Source organism: Sparus aurata, chromosome 8 (assembly GCF_900880675.1).
Source record: "Sparus aurata chromosome 8, fSpaAur1.1, whole genome shotgun sequence".
Taxonomy (NCBI): Eukaryota; Metazoa; Chordata; class Actinopteri; order Spariformes; family Sparidae; genus Sparus; species Sparus aurata.
In genome coordinates this window covers 30947367-30961629 of record NC_044194.1, presented here as the reverse complement: position 1 = coordinate 30961629, position 14263 = coordinate 30947367, and the positions used below count along the sequence as shown (strand labels likewise).

The window sequence follows — 14263 nt, the reverse complement described above, 5'->3', positions numbered from 1 at the left end:
CAGTGAATTTAAAAAGGTAATTTGGATAAAAACAATTAAAGTGGCATGGTTGTGAGTTCTGAATGATATTATTACATTATTATAAAAATAATAATGAATATAATAATAACTAAAAGGCAGGCAAGCATTTAATAGGTTTTGAGTCACTATTCACAGCAAACAGAAGACGATCAGAAAACATGGTGCTTTTGCTATATCATGATAAAACATACTTATCTGTCAGGAAAAAAAATGTCTCTAACGCTGTAATCTACCTTTCCTTCTTTCCTACCTTTTGTACCTTTAGCTGATGTATCTACAGAATGTGGAAATATTGCAGACATCATCAGAATTTTCCAGAATCAGTCAGTTTGCTTGAGGTGAGAGGGGAAGTGTTTGCAATGAAATAAGAGTAATGAAATATTGTAAACTGTCTGAAGATCAGTAATGTGTGGGATATTGGCAGAGCCTCAAATCTGTTTTCCAGGGTGGTGGCTATTAAATAATGTTTATCTCAGAAATACAAGAGGAAATGTGCTCTTGTCACAACACAAGTGAGAGCTGTGCAAAGAGAAAGGCGAGAGCTGCTCACCACCATTTGAAAATGATCCGACACCTGACTCATCAAATTCTGACATGAAGTCTTTATTTCTTGCTTGTTACTTGATCAGTACATGGACAGAGACAGCTTACTTTATATATGTATTTATATATAATATATTTAAACTTTACATTACACATTTGAATGACAAAAAAGCAGGTAAGAGTCCTTCTACTGTTGTAAATAGAAACAAGCTCATAAGGAAGACTCCCACAATATGAAACAATCCAAACAAGAAAAAAAAAGAACTTATTGCTCAATACAAATCAATCATAATGGCAGTAAGAAGAAGAAGAATAGAAGTAGTACACATGAACCAATATCATTATACCAAGATGAGGTTACACCCTATTGTTGTCTATAAAAAACAGAAACTCCAAGGGAAGAGGAACAGAAATAACTTTTCTTCACAATACAGCAGTGTTAGGGTGTTCGGTTTGGGTAACCTGCTCTATAAATAAAAAGTATCTACAAGTGCAAGGAGAACCAAGGTCTATACACACTGATCCAGTGGCAGCTTACTGTGGACTTTCACAAATGCTACTGAGCTTCACTATTAATAGACCTTGCAGAGGAGCAGGAAAGAGCTGGGTTTCATGTACAGGGTTAGATGTCAAAGACGTGGAGCAGGAAAGAAAGTGCAAACCATGGTGAGGGGTTCTGAGAGGCGTAGGTTGACAATACTGTACAGCACTTCAAAAAGGGACAAAATACATTCAGGAGCCCCCCAGGCAGTTTGGGTAGAAGTTGTGTTGGAGGAAACCAAAGTGAAGATGGCAGAAAATAGCTTAGTGTAGAGAATAAACACTGAAAGTATGATTGTATACGAACTCCGCTACATGCATTCTTCAGTGTTCATAAAATTCATCCATGAGGTTCAGAGTGGAGCGACTGAGGTGTTGGATCTGAGTGTCTAATATCTCATCATAATCTCTCATCCCTGCATGTCAGGATAGTTTTTCAATCTTTTACATTTATTGGATATTTCAAACAATTCAACAATAATCTCTCCAGCTTCAACAAAAACACATTCGTTTTCCTTTAACATTCATTCAGAATCTCTCTCTATGTTCTTCTCTTTGCATGAAAAAAAAGCGTATTCTCTGTCAGTCTAACTGCTCTCCTGGGTTCCCTGGATCTCAGTAACACGACTAACACGACCAACATTTTAAAAAGTGACTTCAGCTGATAGCCCTTTAAGGGTGCGACTTGGTTTGCCTGTGAGCGCCGGGGCACCTTGTGATTTTTTTTAGGGGAAGGGGTTATTTTTTTGAGGTGGCTGGGGGTTGCCCTACATTCCGAGCTTGGCGCCCAAATGGCTCCAAAAAAGCCCCGCCCCTTACAGGCTGCCTTAGAGAAGCGCACACCTCAGCGATTGGAAGCTACGCCCCTACTGACAGGGGACCAAAGGGTTTTGTGTAAAACTGGAAACGGAAGAAGGTGACAATGTTACACAAATACAGTACATTACTAAGCCAAAAACCAGGGGACCCCACGTCTGATCACAATGAAAGGTGGTCCAGTATTAGAACGGATAACAGCACACAGCTTCACTAGTCTAAATCTATATATATATGTACTATATCTGTGACATTATGGTTGCACAGCACATAAAAACACGCATTGACCACATAGCAATGACTACCTTTTTTGATGTGAATTTAGTGTATTCATGTCTTATCTTTGGCTTAGTTCCCTTACAAAGCACAGCCCACACAGCTTTTATGTGTAAGAATGTGTGTGTACATGGGAATGTGTGTGTGGTTGTGGATACTTGTGTGTGGGCAGCTTTGGTATATCCACAGAGAGGGGCTGGGCGCTGTAAGGGAAGGCTTCTGCGAGTTCTTTGGCGATGACCCAGAAAGTTTTGTCGGGTCAGCCTGGTCCTGCCTCGGTCCCCCTGGTCTAGTTTGGTTTGGGTCATAGTGTGATTGTCACGTTAGAGACCACAAAGAGCCGACTACGGCCGGAACCACGTCCATGCACTGGAGTTACAGACTAATGATTGGCGGTTGCATCCATGGCTCTATTTAACTAGCCACATGTAAGGTGCTAATGAAGAATGCCCTAATACTAGATACTACTCCGATACTAGAATGCCCTAAAATTACTTTCACATTCACATGCATATACATGATGATAAATATGTATTCTAGCCTATAGTAATGTAGTGGATTGTCTTACAAATATGAGATGACACACAAGGTAAAGCTGCACTCAGCAACGGTGCACTAATGTGGCTCCAAATGGAAGTAATGAGGGGACTATTTGAACTTAATCAATGTGATAATCAATAACATCAGTATACTGGTCATGGTCACCAGTCTGACCATAACATGACAAGCGTAGTTCAAGTGATTAAATCTTCTATATGCACTTCCTTTTTCCACTTTAAGCTTATAAAGAATAATACTAATTCCTCTAGAGAATAGAGATATAGCTCTATTCCCCAGAGCTCACGCTACATACAAACATCATAAATCAATATTAAGCTCATAATCTATTTGTTATTCTTTTAAAGCAGTCTAATACTTAGTTCCCTATATTTAGCTCCACTCCAAGTTTTTTTTGCATGCTGATTAAGTGCTTCTATGAAATTTACTGCTACATTGCCTGCATCGCATTGTAAATCTATATCTGTCATTGTATGCTCCTTTGACACTAAACAATAGGTTGGACAAATTACAGATTGTCAATTTGCTCAAAATCAAGATTATTTGAACATAAGTTTAGTTGTACTTGGCCATATCACTTTTGGATTGTTAAGATAAAATGCAGTAAAAACAGGTGGAAGCTGCTAATTTGTGTCAGCCAAGCTCCGTGGTGATGTGGTGGCTAGGTTTACAACTGGGTTTTAATTTCCTCTCAGGATGTAATCAAAGTTCGTTGAGTCCAGCGTCAGATTGTGTCTCAGGTCTCTGACTATCTTGAACAAACAGACTGTTATTACACAGATGGATTTTTAATACTTTACTTGGAAAGCGTGTATGATAACATTTGCCTATCAATAAACAACAAGCCCACCTGCTCCCAGCAGTAATCCAAACCTGAACCGCATTCAGGCTGATCGGATCACGCTTACATTTTTAGTTTAGTTACAATCATGAAACAAAATCTTACTAAGTGCAGCTTTAAATCAGCGTGGGGTATTCTAGCTATGCTCTTAGACTAAAAACAGCTAACGACTCCTCTCTAAGCACTACAGGTGCACTCATCTACAATAAGCTGTGTTCTGCTGTCTGTCAAATCCTGGACACACCCCCTCTGAAATGACCATCCTTTGCAAACAACACAGAGAGAGATTCTCACATTACAAGAAAAGAAAAAACTGTTTAGTACTCATACATTACAATTTTTCATTATGTTACCCATTAAAATCCTGCACCTTCACCATCTCTGACAGATGTTCATCTTATCAGCAGCTCATTATCACATATTGCTTTGGGGATGTTCGACCGACAGGGTTATCCTTTTTTTTGGGGGGGGGGGGGGATTTATAACGGGTGCAGGCAAAGAATGAGGAGACACTTAGCAAACACAAGAATGACAACTAGAGAAAGGAAACAGTTGTCTTAATCTTTAACTGACAGGTGTGGTAGGGTGTTAGCAATACATATGGTATCTTACAGTGGAGCAGGGAAGAAGATGGCAGACAGAGGGATCCGGAGGAGATAGATAAAGACAGAGAGAACCGTCTTCACCTCATTCATGAACCTCACTTCCAGTATTGCCCCTCCCTGTCTCTTTCTTCCATCCCTCTAACTCCTCCCTCCCTCTCTCTCTGGCTCAGCTTAGCAGGACACCTCCATGGTTTGGGTGACCGTGCCGACTCCCTCAGTGCTGTCGGAATGGGTGCAGGCCCGAGAGCGGGACCCGTCAATGGAGCTGGCACTGGTCAGGGAGGCCGTCCTGGAGCGAGCCAGGCGGGTCATACTGGCAGAGGGCACTGGGAGGTAGGGGAGGGGAACGGGTGGAAGACAAAGATTCAGCATTACATTTGGTAAAAATAAAAAACATATAATAAGCTGATGTTGGGGAGATAAGGGGAGTACATGCCAGAACTGAGGAATATCCCTTTTTGTAGCTGGTGAGAAAAGCTGAGTTGGGGTTGTTTATTTAAAGCCGTTAATGTGCCTACACAGAGACACATCATAGGCACCATGCACAGGAGGAACTCTGGGCCCAGTTTGTGTTATATAATACTAAGACCTCATATAAGATTAGAGCTTCATTAACTGTTTACCAAAAAATGAAAACTATTCACTCATTTCCTAGGCAATTGAATGACAGATGTTTCGTAGTCCACAAAACATATCTAGAGCTTCATGGCAAAATAGCGTTGCAGCGTTCTCCTAAAAAACTGAAGTGAATGGGGAAAAGTTAGAACAATTATTTTAGCCATGAAACTCCAGAAATATTTTGTAGGCTACGAAACCTCACATGACTCTCCCATCAACGTTGATGTGAGGAGATGACGACTGGATTTTTTATGTTCGGATGAACTGTTCCTTCAAGTATTAATTCGTGAATTACACAGTAAAACTAAGTAAACTGACCTGGTGTTCTTCAAGACCTGTCAAACTCAATATATTAACCCAGTCTCTGAATGTGTTAAGCTTGAGCCTAGAACCAGAATCATAATAATTCAACAGTAAATTTAGTAGGATTCATACATGACATTACTATTTTCATAGATATTATTATTTAGCAACCATGACCGACAATTAAGTGTTCCCCTACAGATGAGATGGGGACCCTGCCATGTAGCATCATAGATTTTGTTGGCCACTAAGGGGCAGCACCACAAGCTGTGAACGCAGTAACATACAGAACTATCCCCTTCAGCTGTTAGGCCAAACATGACTACAGACAGTTGCCTATCTGCACTTCCAGCAGCAGTGATCAACATAATATCATTACATATTATTATAAATCATTAAAATAATGAATAGATTCACTTTTCCCATTGGTTTTTAGCCTCCAAAAAAATATCAAGCTGCAAAATGGTCAACTATATTCACCATCTAGTCACAAACTTTGTTTTGTCTGTCATTTCTAGCTGGCCTGCTAGTGTACTGTGGGATTATCAGAGCTCTGTTTCTGATTCTGCAAATAGAGCTGAACACGGTTTAGTGGCCAGAAATTTAAAAACAATAAGCTGCGAGTGCACTGAAGAGTCTGTTCATATGATGATGTTTTGTGTTTTCATCCTGACAGCGATACAGTTTGAGAAAATATTGAAGCCCAAAGCCCTAAATGATTCTCAATGGTGCATCTTTTAGTGTTTCATATTGTATACTTTGCTTACAAAATCCGAAAAATCCTGAGGACTATTTTAGTTTTTAATTTTAGGGTTGAAGGAGCTAAATTAGTTTTTCTGTTAGCCATTCTCTTAAAGCCTAAACTATCACTTCTCTTATGCTGGAAGTAACACATTAATGGTCATTTGTTACACATAGTCCAAAAGGCTTTGCTCAAGGCCATGCAAAGAGCCGTATTGGAGATGTAATGGCAAAGGAATGGGGGGAGGGGGGGGGTAGTGAGGGCAGTATATTTTTCCATGGGAGGAAAAATTATTTTTGCTAGAACAAAAATGGGGTTTAATGTCCTTGGGATAAGAAAACAAAAGAGCACCGGAAATGACAGCAAAAGTAATTTCATAGCAGCCCAAAATATTGTATTCATAAACAAAACAAATAAAAAAAAAAAAAAAGAAAGAAATTTCAAAATGCCATTGTCATCGAACAGGGCAGCAATAAGAGGTCAGAGGTGAACAGGGAGGGGGAAGTACCTGGCCCTCCACTCAACCTCCGATCCTTCACATAAGCAACTGAGAGAACGGGGCAAGGAGACAGAGGGCAAGATTAACACAACTCATGTCCCTCTCCATGAAATACATCACAACACACTGACACAATGACTACAACATTACAGCTCAAACCACTTTTAGAAAGAAGAAATGACTCCAAAGGCAAAGATACACACATAAAACACAGCTCTTTTTTAATGGATACTTACTGTAGCCCATCCCCTGCAGGAAATACTTGAAGGCTTCAGAGAGTTTGCCGGGCTGGAAAACAACATGTCGGAGTTTTTAATTTCACTGGATTTGAACACTGTCAAATATGGATGATACGTTTGTGGTGTGTCTCAGTTTTGATTTCATTCGATTGTACGGCAGCCGGTAGATAATGCACGGTTGTTACCTGAGTGAGCTGAGGAAGTCCACCGGAGTCAGCCATCTACCATGAGACGAGACAGCAGCAATTAACCACACTGCTAAGAGCTCACAACAACAGGAACTAGAGCTAATGCACATCCTCTTTGCTTGCCTCTGCTCTGCAAGTAACAATAACTGTGTAACTGCATCATATGCGGTGTGCAGTTCATATTTTAAAGAGGAGCAATAGAAATCATCCTGGCTGGAAACAACTGTATAAGCTCACTGTCACATCTCCATTATGTAATCCAGTATGAAACAGTGCATTTGTTATCTGTTTCTGCATGCTACATGTAAATAAAACGATGACTGCTACAATATAAGTATTGGGCTTATGAAATTGTGCTGTTCTGCTTTTCCTCCATTCAAATTCTGAAAAATTAGTTTGGTTTGCTAAGTAATGAAAAGACCAAAGATTGCAGCGTTATTTGGCCTAAATGATCACACTCTGTTGCTGCAGAAGTAAAGTTGCACCTGCTACTTCGATCCAATCATTAAGATACAAAAAAACACAGAGCTCTATTTGTTTTCGTGACAGGGGAGTGAATCATAACTTTCTCTGAGTCATTCAGATGTGTCTCATGGAAAGATCACAGGAAGTCCATCCAGAGCACTGCTGAGGACTACAGTATGACATCAAGAGTCCCAGAGGATCTACCTGAGCCGTGGAATGTATCACAGTTAAGGAATTCATCTTTATTACATGTATTTCTTTGTTTTTATGATTTCATTTTTACTGGGCTAGTGTCTATTTTAAAAAGTAATGTTTCACTCTGGGTTAATTTCAGTGAAGACTAATTAGCCCCTGATTATTCAGTATTTACATTATTTACCAAAGTAAAGTAAGCTGTTTCTTTATCGAAAGCTGCACTGAACAAAACAGTCTGCATGTTGGTGTCAAATCCTTACAGTGTTCAAAATTAAACATTCATATTCTCTGTCCTTATTATGATCATTTTTGCAGATGTAAAAAGTGTGTCTAAACTGACATGTTGCCTGCACATTCATCCAGAATGTTGGTGCAATGATGGAGTGTAGCAGTAGGTCAGATAAGGACAGAGAGTTACCTTTAGGAAGGTGGTGTTGGTCGGGTCCAGTTTGGAGTTGCACTCGACCTTGAGGGACAAAAACAGCAGGTTGAACTGAATGTGCCTCAAATGAGCTTCAGCAACAAAAAACCTGCTGACTGTGGGGAGCATTCAAGATGGCCAGGGCATGTGGAGGAAGCCCGGGTGTGCTGTGTGTATAGGTGATGTACGGAGACTACATCGGTCCGTGTGTATGTGACTGACCCAGATGCTGCAGTGTGCTGCAGAGATGAGTCACTCCAGCAGAGCACAGCCGCAGTGTGTGCGCACACACACACACACACACACACACAGACACACACACACACACACACACAGACGACAGATGTGAACAGATACATGACCACTCACACTTTTGGACACTCACATACACACACACTACAGGGTTTTCCTCCCTGCTGCTTTTAATCTTTAATCCTTCTCACAGATTCACTAATTTCATATTTGACTGTCCAGACACATTAAGATTTAACATTAATGCAAGTCATCTCACAAAATTTTCTTTTTAAAGCTCTTGGAATGTCTAGCTGTATAAATGAGCTCATCTGCCGGTACATTATCGGATGACCAAATTCACAACAAAATAGATGCTGCAAATATGAAGTATTGTGTCGTACAAGTGGGAGGGAACACATCAGCCGACGTGAAATATTTACGTGACCTCCATCTGTCACATCCAATAAAACAACCTTTGTTTACGTCTCTCATTTCCTCACACGGCTGCCCTCTTTTCCTCCGTCACTCTCCATCTCTCCATCCCCCTCTCTCTCCAAGATGTTTTATAACGACACCACTCCCCGCCCTGCCTGCATGCACCTCCGCCTCGTTCCTCCATCTGACAGCAGGGGTGATTTGATTTCATTTGAACATGCTGCAGATTAACTGGTGCAGAAGCATAAATATCTGGGCCGCTTCAAACCAGGAAACCCGAGAGACAGAGTGAGGCCATCTGGCCCCTGGAGAGGAGAACACACACACACACACACACACACACACACACACACACACACACACACACACACGCACACACACGCACACCTATAGTATCAAAGTCATGTACTGCACACACAGACACAGATGGACAGACCGAACAGACACAGAGTCCTCGGGGTGCAGCAGGACTGTAGCGAGAGGGAACCAGGTCTGTGCTGGCTGACCTGTTTCTGTTTCACTGAATGAGGACAAACAGTCACAAACTGGATTTACATGCCAAGTACAAAACACTGAACAGGGCAAGAAAACTGGGAGGAGGGGGGGCGGTCGGCTGTTTAAAGCATTGAGCTTTGGATGGACTAAAATTTCTTTGAGGCTGGACTAATTTGAAGTAGGAAGTGGAAAAGTTCAGCCAAAGAAAGAGGACAGCTGGGGAAACAGGCACTTAATAATGAGATAAAAGAAATCTTCTGAGCGGGCGGATTATATAGGATGATGGACTCACCACTCCCTCCTCAGCAGGAGCGTTGTCTCCCACCACCAGCATCGCAGGACACCTAAAGGAACATTCAGGATATTTAGTCAAGTAGCTGGGGGGACAGGCATTGTCCATGTTTGCTACCTACTTTTCTGTGTCTATTAAAGTCTCCTTAATGATTGAGTAAAACAAGTAAGTGATTATCCTAATCATTGATCTGCTAATGAGTTCTTTCGTGGATGTATTGTATATGATGAAATAAATTAATGTAAATCAACTGAATCCTTAAAAAAAAAAAATGAAACTGACTCACTTCAGGGTCTTGGCGTTGATCACTGTCCCACTGCGATTCATCTCCAGGTCCCTCCGGCTGAAAGAGACGAGACATGATGTGCGTCAAGATGATGAGGCCATTACTTGTGTGTGTTCATGTGTGTCTGAGTGGGAGATGTTTCTGTCTCCACCTGTTGTACATGTTCCAGAACAGCTGCAGGTTGAACTGGTTGATGGTGTTGTTGATCTGTTGCCTGTAGCTCTGCACCAGCTCTGTGTTGTTCATCAGCTCCTCCTGCAGAGAAACACACAGACTGGGTCAGAACCTTTGCAAAGATGAATTCACGATTCATTTGCTTCATGTATACAACAACCTGAAGACAATTTCCTCTAAAATATGAAATAATTCAATTAAATTCAGTTACTCATTTGAGAATTTAGTTTTCTTTGCCTTTTCATTTCCTGAATATTAGAATAGCAACTGAAAAACCAATTGCCGGTTTATTTCCGGATCCTGAGCTTACCTGGCTGAAGAGATGTGGCAGCACAGTGTCTGGCAGAGCGCTGGTCAGCCCTGACAGCTAGGGGACAGACAGGGAGAACGTTATCAAAAGAAAACAAAAAAATAAATCAGATTTAGAAGCGTAAGTGTGCCAACCCGAAAGCGCCAGCATGCAGTTATAAACCAGTACCTTAGTGGCTGCCCAGTCGATCCAGCCTTTACCATTAGGGTCGATGTTGAGCAGAACCAAACCCTCCACCATGTCAGGGAAGATCAGCTGAGAGCAGAGGACACAGAAATATATGTAAGACTCCTTTTGGATTTAAAGGCAGGACACTTCGACAGAAATTGCCACACATAACGCATCGGTGCTCAATATTTAATATAATATCTGAACACTGAGATGTGACTCACAGCAAGCTTGGCCAGAATGTAAGCTCCAGCTCCAACACCGATCCCAACGATGCTCTTAAATCTGAAAACAAAATATTGGTGCATCAGAGGCTGTGTGTTGAAGATTCCTAATAACTGAAATAGTTCATATGAGTGGAGAATACAGTGAAATAGTACAAACACTGTTGTGACAGTCTGCTGTGCATATACGAGGCTGCAGAACTGTAGCGCTGGCAGCACACGCTGAAATTCTGGCTTGTGCTGAACAAAGTGATGTACGTCTCAGCTGTGGCTGGTACTGAATGTCCGAGCTAAAATTACATCTACTGGGAAGAAAAACGTTGATATCTTTTCTTTTCTTTTTTTACTCTTCAATCAAGAGACACTGCTAAGGAATCAAACGCTGAGGCTGTGAAGCTACAATAAGTTCAACGCCTCAGGAACAGAAAGGTGAGTCCTACAAATTCAGATATGAAATGTTGTCCTCACGATCATTTTGAATGTACTTAAAAAAATGCAAGAAGAATTGGTATGAACAGGACAATTCAATTCGATTTTAGTTTTATGCAGCACCAAAAAATCTCTTTGGCAACCTGTAGAGTAAAAAGAAGACACGATGTCCCTGCAGATGGCTGTCGGCTCTGTGAATAAATGTGGAGTATGTTTAGTTTAAAATCAGGGATCACCAACCCAAAGTGCTGCACCACAGTGGGCAGCATCCCGGCCAACTGGTCCATCGTCGGGTACTGGTACCTGTGAGAGAAAGGACACGACTGTATGTATAATCACTGCATTTAAAAGCATCTCTTTTTTTCTTACACTCATGATGCATTCAAGGCATTCACTAAATTATTCCCCTAATCGTCATCATTAAAAGCCTAATCCCTACACGACAATGAACATATACTGACCAATAAACATTTCATGTATTTAAGTGTTTGTCTAGTCATGTGCAAAAACCCTACGTGCGTTTCCTACCCCTGTGGCAACTGTGACGCTCCAATCTGCTGTCCCGGGGCGTCGACGTGGCAAACCACGAAGTGCTTGGTGATCTCCTGCATGTCCTCATTATTGAAGAACGAGTTGAAGCACAGCTTGTCTGTAGGAGAGGAAATAAGCAGAGGTAGCACGGTGTGAGAGGATAGAGAGATAAGGTGGAAGAAACATGAGGGGGAGGTGGGAAGAAAGCAAAGGGCAGGGTAGGGAGGAGGAGGAGAGGAGGGTGGAGGGATGGGAGCAGAGGAATGTGATCACATTAAATATGCATCAGACTCAGAGGGGAACTTGAAGGTGGCCATCTGTACATCTGATCCCGTGCCAGAAGGAGACGGCAAAGACTCCTTCAAACAGATCGGATATGTCATACATACCCTTATTCACCTCTGTTTTTTTTTACCAGAGAACCAAAAATACTAATGAATCTATAAATTACTCTATAATGTGTTTTTTAGTTTTTGTTTTGGGAAACACATAGAAAGACAGATTCTGTTCAGACTGTCTAATTGAGAATGCTGTAACATATTTTATTTGTGACTATGTATCAACTAGTTTTAGTGAAAGGCGAGGTCCAAATCTCGAGAAACTTGGCGTTGATGTCCACTCGTATACGCCAATGATTTTTGGTAAAGAGACAGTTTCACTCTCACTGTTCATAAAAAGACATTGTCCTGGTTTTAGTTTCTATGTGTACAGTGTAAATTTAAAAAAAACATAGAACATGCAAATTAAACCCTTTCAGGAGCTTTGGAGTTTTTTTGTTCACGTTTGATGAAACTAGGCTAGTTTTTCACCAGTTTGCAGTTATTACGTCAAAGCATTATACCGTTTGTTGAATAATACGTTTATCAAGTAGTCATTCTGTCAAACACATAGTATTCAGACAGTTAATGACACTTAACACTACTAGGAGTTTTAATGTGTGCTGTCAATGGAAATTGCAGGCAACTGTAATCTAAGAAAGTCATTTATACGTCTGCCTGTCAGAAAAAATGACCATATAGGTGAATTGTGAAAGCAGCTTATGCACAGTGTGAAACCAGAAGTCAGTGGTGAGCACATTTGTACCTGAAGTTACAGAAGTAACGTCGTCATTTTAACCCAAATCACAATCTTTTCCTCAACCTTGCCATGAAGATTTTTTGCCTAAACCTATCCAGACAGTGAGCATACGACAAAGATCATGTCTGCAAAATGCAATGCGAGAAGCTGCTTGAGGTATTGTATTGTTTTAAAAATCAAAAATCGTCCTGTCTCAGTGCACCTTTATAGATCTTTTTTCACAAGTGGTCAACCCAAAAAAGTTGAAGTTTAAAATCCTCAAAATCCTCATCATAGATTTATTTTGAGAGTGACTCACTGAGGATTTTAGAGCTCTTTTACCTGAGCTAATACAGAAAAGTCAGAACATTTCATTCTGAAATAGTTCCATGTATAAAAGATGCCAGCGCTCCAGTTGCTCTCCTCCCACTGGCTCTGCAGTTGGCCTACTTTGAGCACATGTGTGTCATACACTGTTTCCTCCTCGAGGCGCTGGCTAAGCAATGTTAATTAAACGGACCAATTAGCATGACAACTGGGCTGGACAGGAAAAGTGCGGGAGGCAGTAAAGGTGACCCACGAATCTTTGCCATGCTGGCGTCCATTTTTTTTTTTTTAAGTGGGCTAACATTAAAATACCAATGCTACACGAGGACGCGCGCTGAATCATCGGTCAGCACTGCAGTCTGCACACTCACTGACTCCATGACCTACTTTCTTTCTGTCATCCCTCAAAGATTTCTTCTCCTTGATCTCTTTTCTACTTCTTAGAACGCTCTGCCTGCCTTCCTTTCTCTCAATCGCACCTCTAAACATTTTCTCTTCATTCCATTTTTGCCACTCCCTTCTGTTCTGTCTACCTCTGTGTTTTTTAATCAGGGACCAGTGGACCACTGTGCCATCGGCAGTCGTTGTACTTGGAACAATGAACTCCCTCCCAATTTTCCTTCTTGTCTTTATTCCAGTGCGACTCCTTTCATCCCTTACTGTCCTGCTCCATCCTGTGTGATTGTGCACCACAGTCGAATGATTTAGTGACTGGCCATGAATACTAATGGCCTCTCCGTTCTCCTGCAGCTGCAAAACACAGGTAATATTTTGTATTGTCTATTAGATTTTTCATTATTAACAGTATTTTCTTTCTTTTTGCAGCATTTTTTCGTAAGATTCACCATTTACTTGTGGGATGCTTTGTGTTTATCTTTCTCTAAGTGAGATGGTGATCAGCCTACAGATAACAGACAAAAAAGGAAGAGGACCGATGAAGGCCAGTGGGACAGACAACAAAAGCCAAATATCTGCAGTCAGCAGAGCCGTGGATCGGCTCCGCTCCGTGACACGCTATCCTCAAAACCCCCCACCGTCCTCATCCCACCTCCACCCATCAAGGCTGCACCACACCGCAGCGCTGACGGCCCCGCCCAACCTCTCTCCGCAGGATGGGGATGTTTTTCTGACCTACATTTCATCGATGCCTCTCACACTCACCCTCTCGTTTGCCTCCTCATCTCCTTCCTCTTTTCGTCTGCTCTCATCACACTTCGAGACACAGCACCTTCATTGTTTTGATTCTCTTTTCAACTCCTCTGCCTGTCTATCCTTCCTCTCCAGTACACAGGTTTATACCATTATCCCTGCCTTAATGAAATGATTGACCACTCAGCCTGCACTAAAAGCCAACATACAGGGCAGGCTGTGACTCTGTCAGCGCTTAGCTTTTAGAGCTTGAAGGGGTATTTGTGCACCATTTTTGTTATCC

The 14263-nt window shown here is 41.5% G+C and overlaps 1 protein-coding gene across 7 annotated transcripts in view; it reads right to left on the bottom strand.

Annotated features, from left to right (window-relative positions):
• Nucleotides 1–608: 608 nt before the first annotated feature.
• ndrg4 (NDRG family member 4) overlaps nt 609–14263 on the bottom strand; it is a 69944-nt gene continuing 56289 nt past the window's right edge. For 5 of the 7 annotated variants that reach the window (XM_030426413.1, XM_030426415.1, XM_030426416.1 and 2 more), the window contains 13 exons: nt 11446–11566; nt 11158–11220; nt 10489–10549; nt 10265–10351; nt 10097–10153; nt 9764–9867; nt 9613–9669; nt 9327–9378; nt 7868–7915; nt 6787–6822; nt 6599–6650; nt 6372–6410; nt 609–4526 (listed from right to left, as the gene is read on the bottom strand). In XM_030426413.1, the coding sequence (XP_030282273.1) occupies nt 4372–4526; nt 6372–6410; nt 6599–6650; nt 6787–6822; nt 7868–7915; nt 9327–9378; nt 9613–9669; nt 9764–9867; nt 10097–10153; nt 10265–10351; nt 10489–10549; nt 11158–11220; nt 11446–11566 (932 nt within the window). In that variant the 3' untranslated portion in view covers nt 609–4371. The remainder of the gene's footprint in view (nt 4527–6371; nt 6411–6598; nt 6651–6786; nt 6823–7867; nt 7916–9326; nt 9379–9612; nt 9670–9763; nt 9868–10096; nt 10154–10264; nt 10352–10488; nt 10550–11157; nt 11221–11445; nt 11567–14263) is intronic. The other 2 variants (XM_030426414.1, XM_030426420.1) reach the window with 1 other exon arrangement.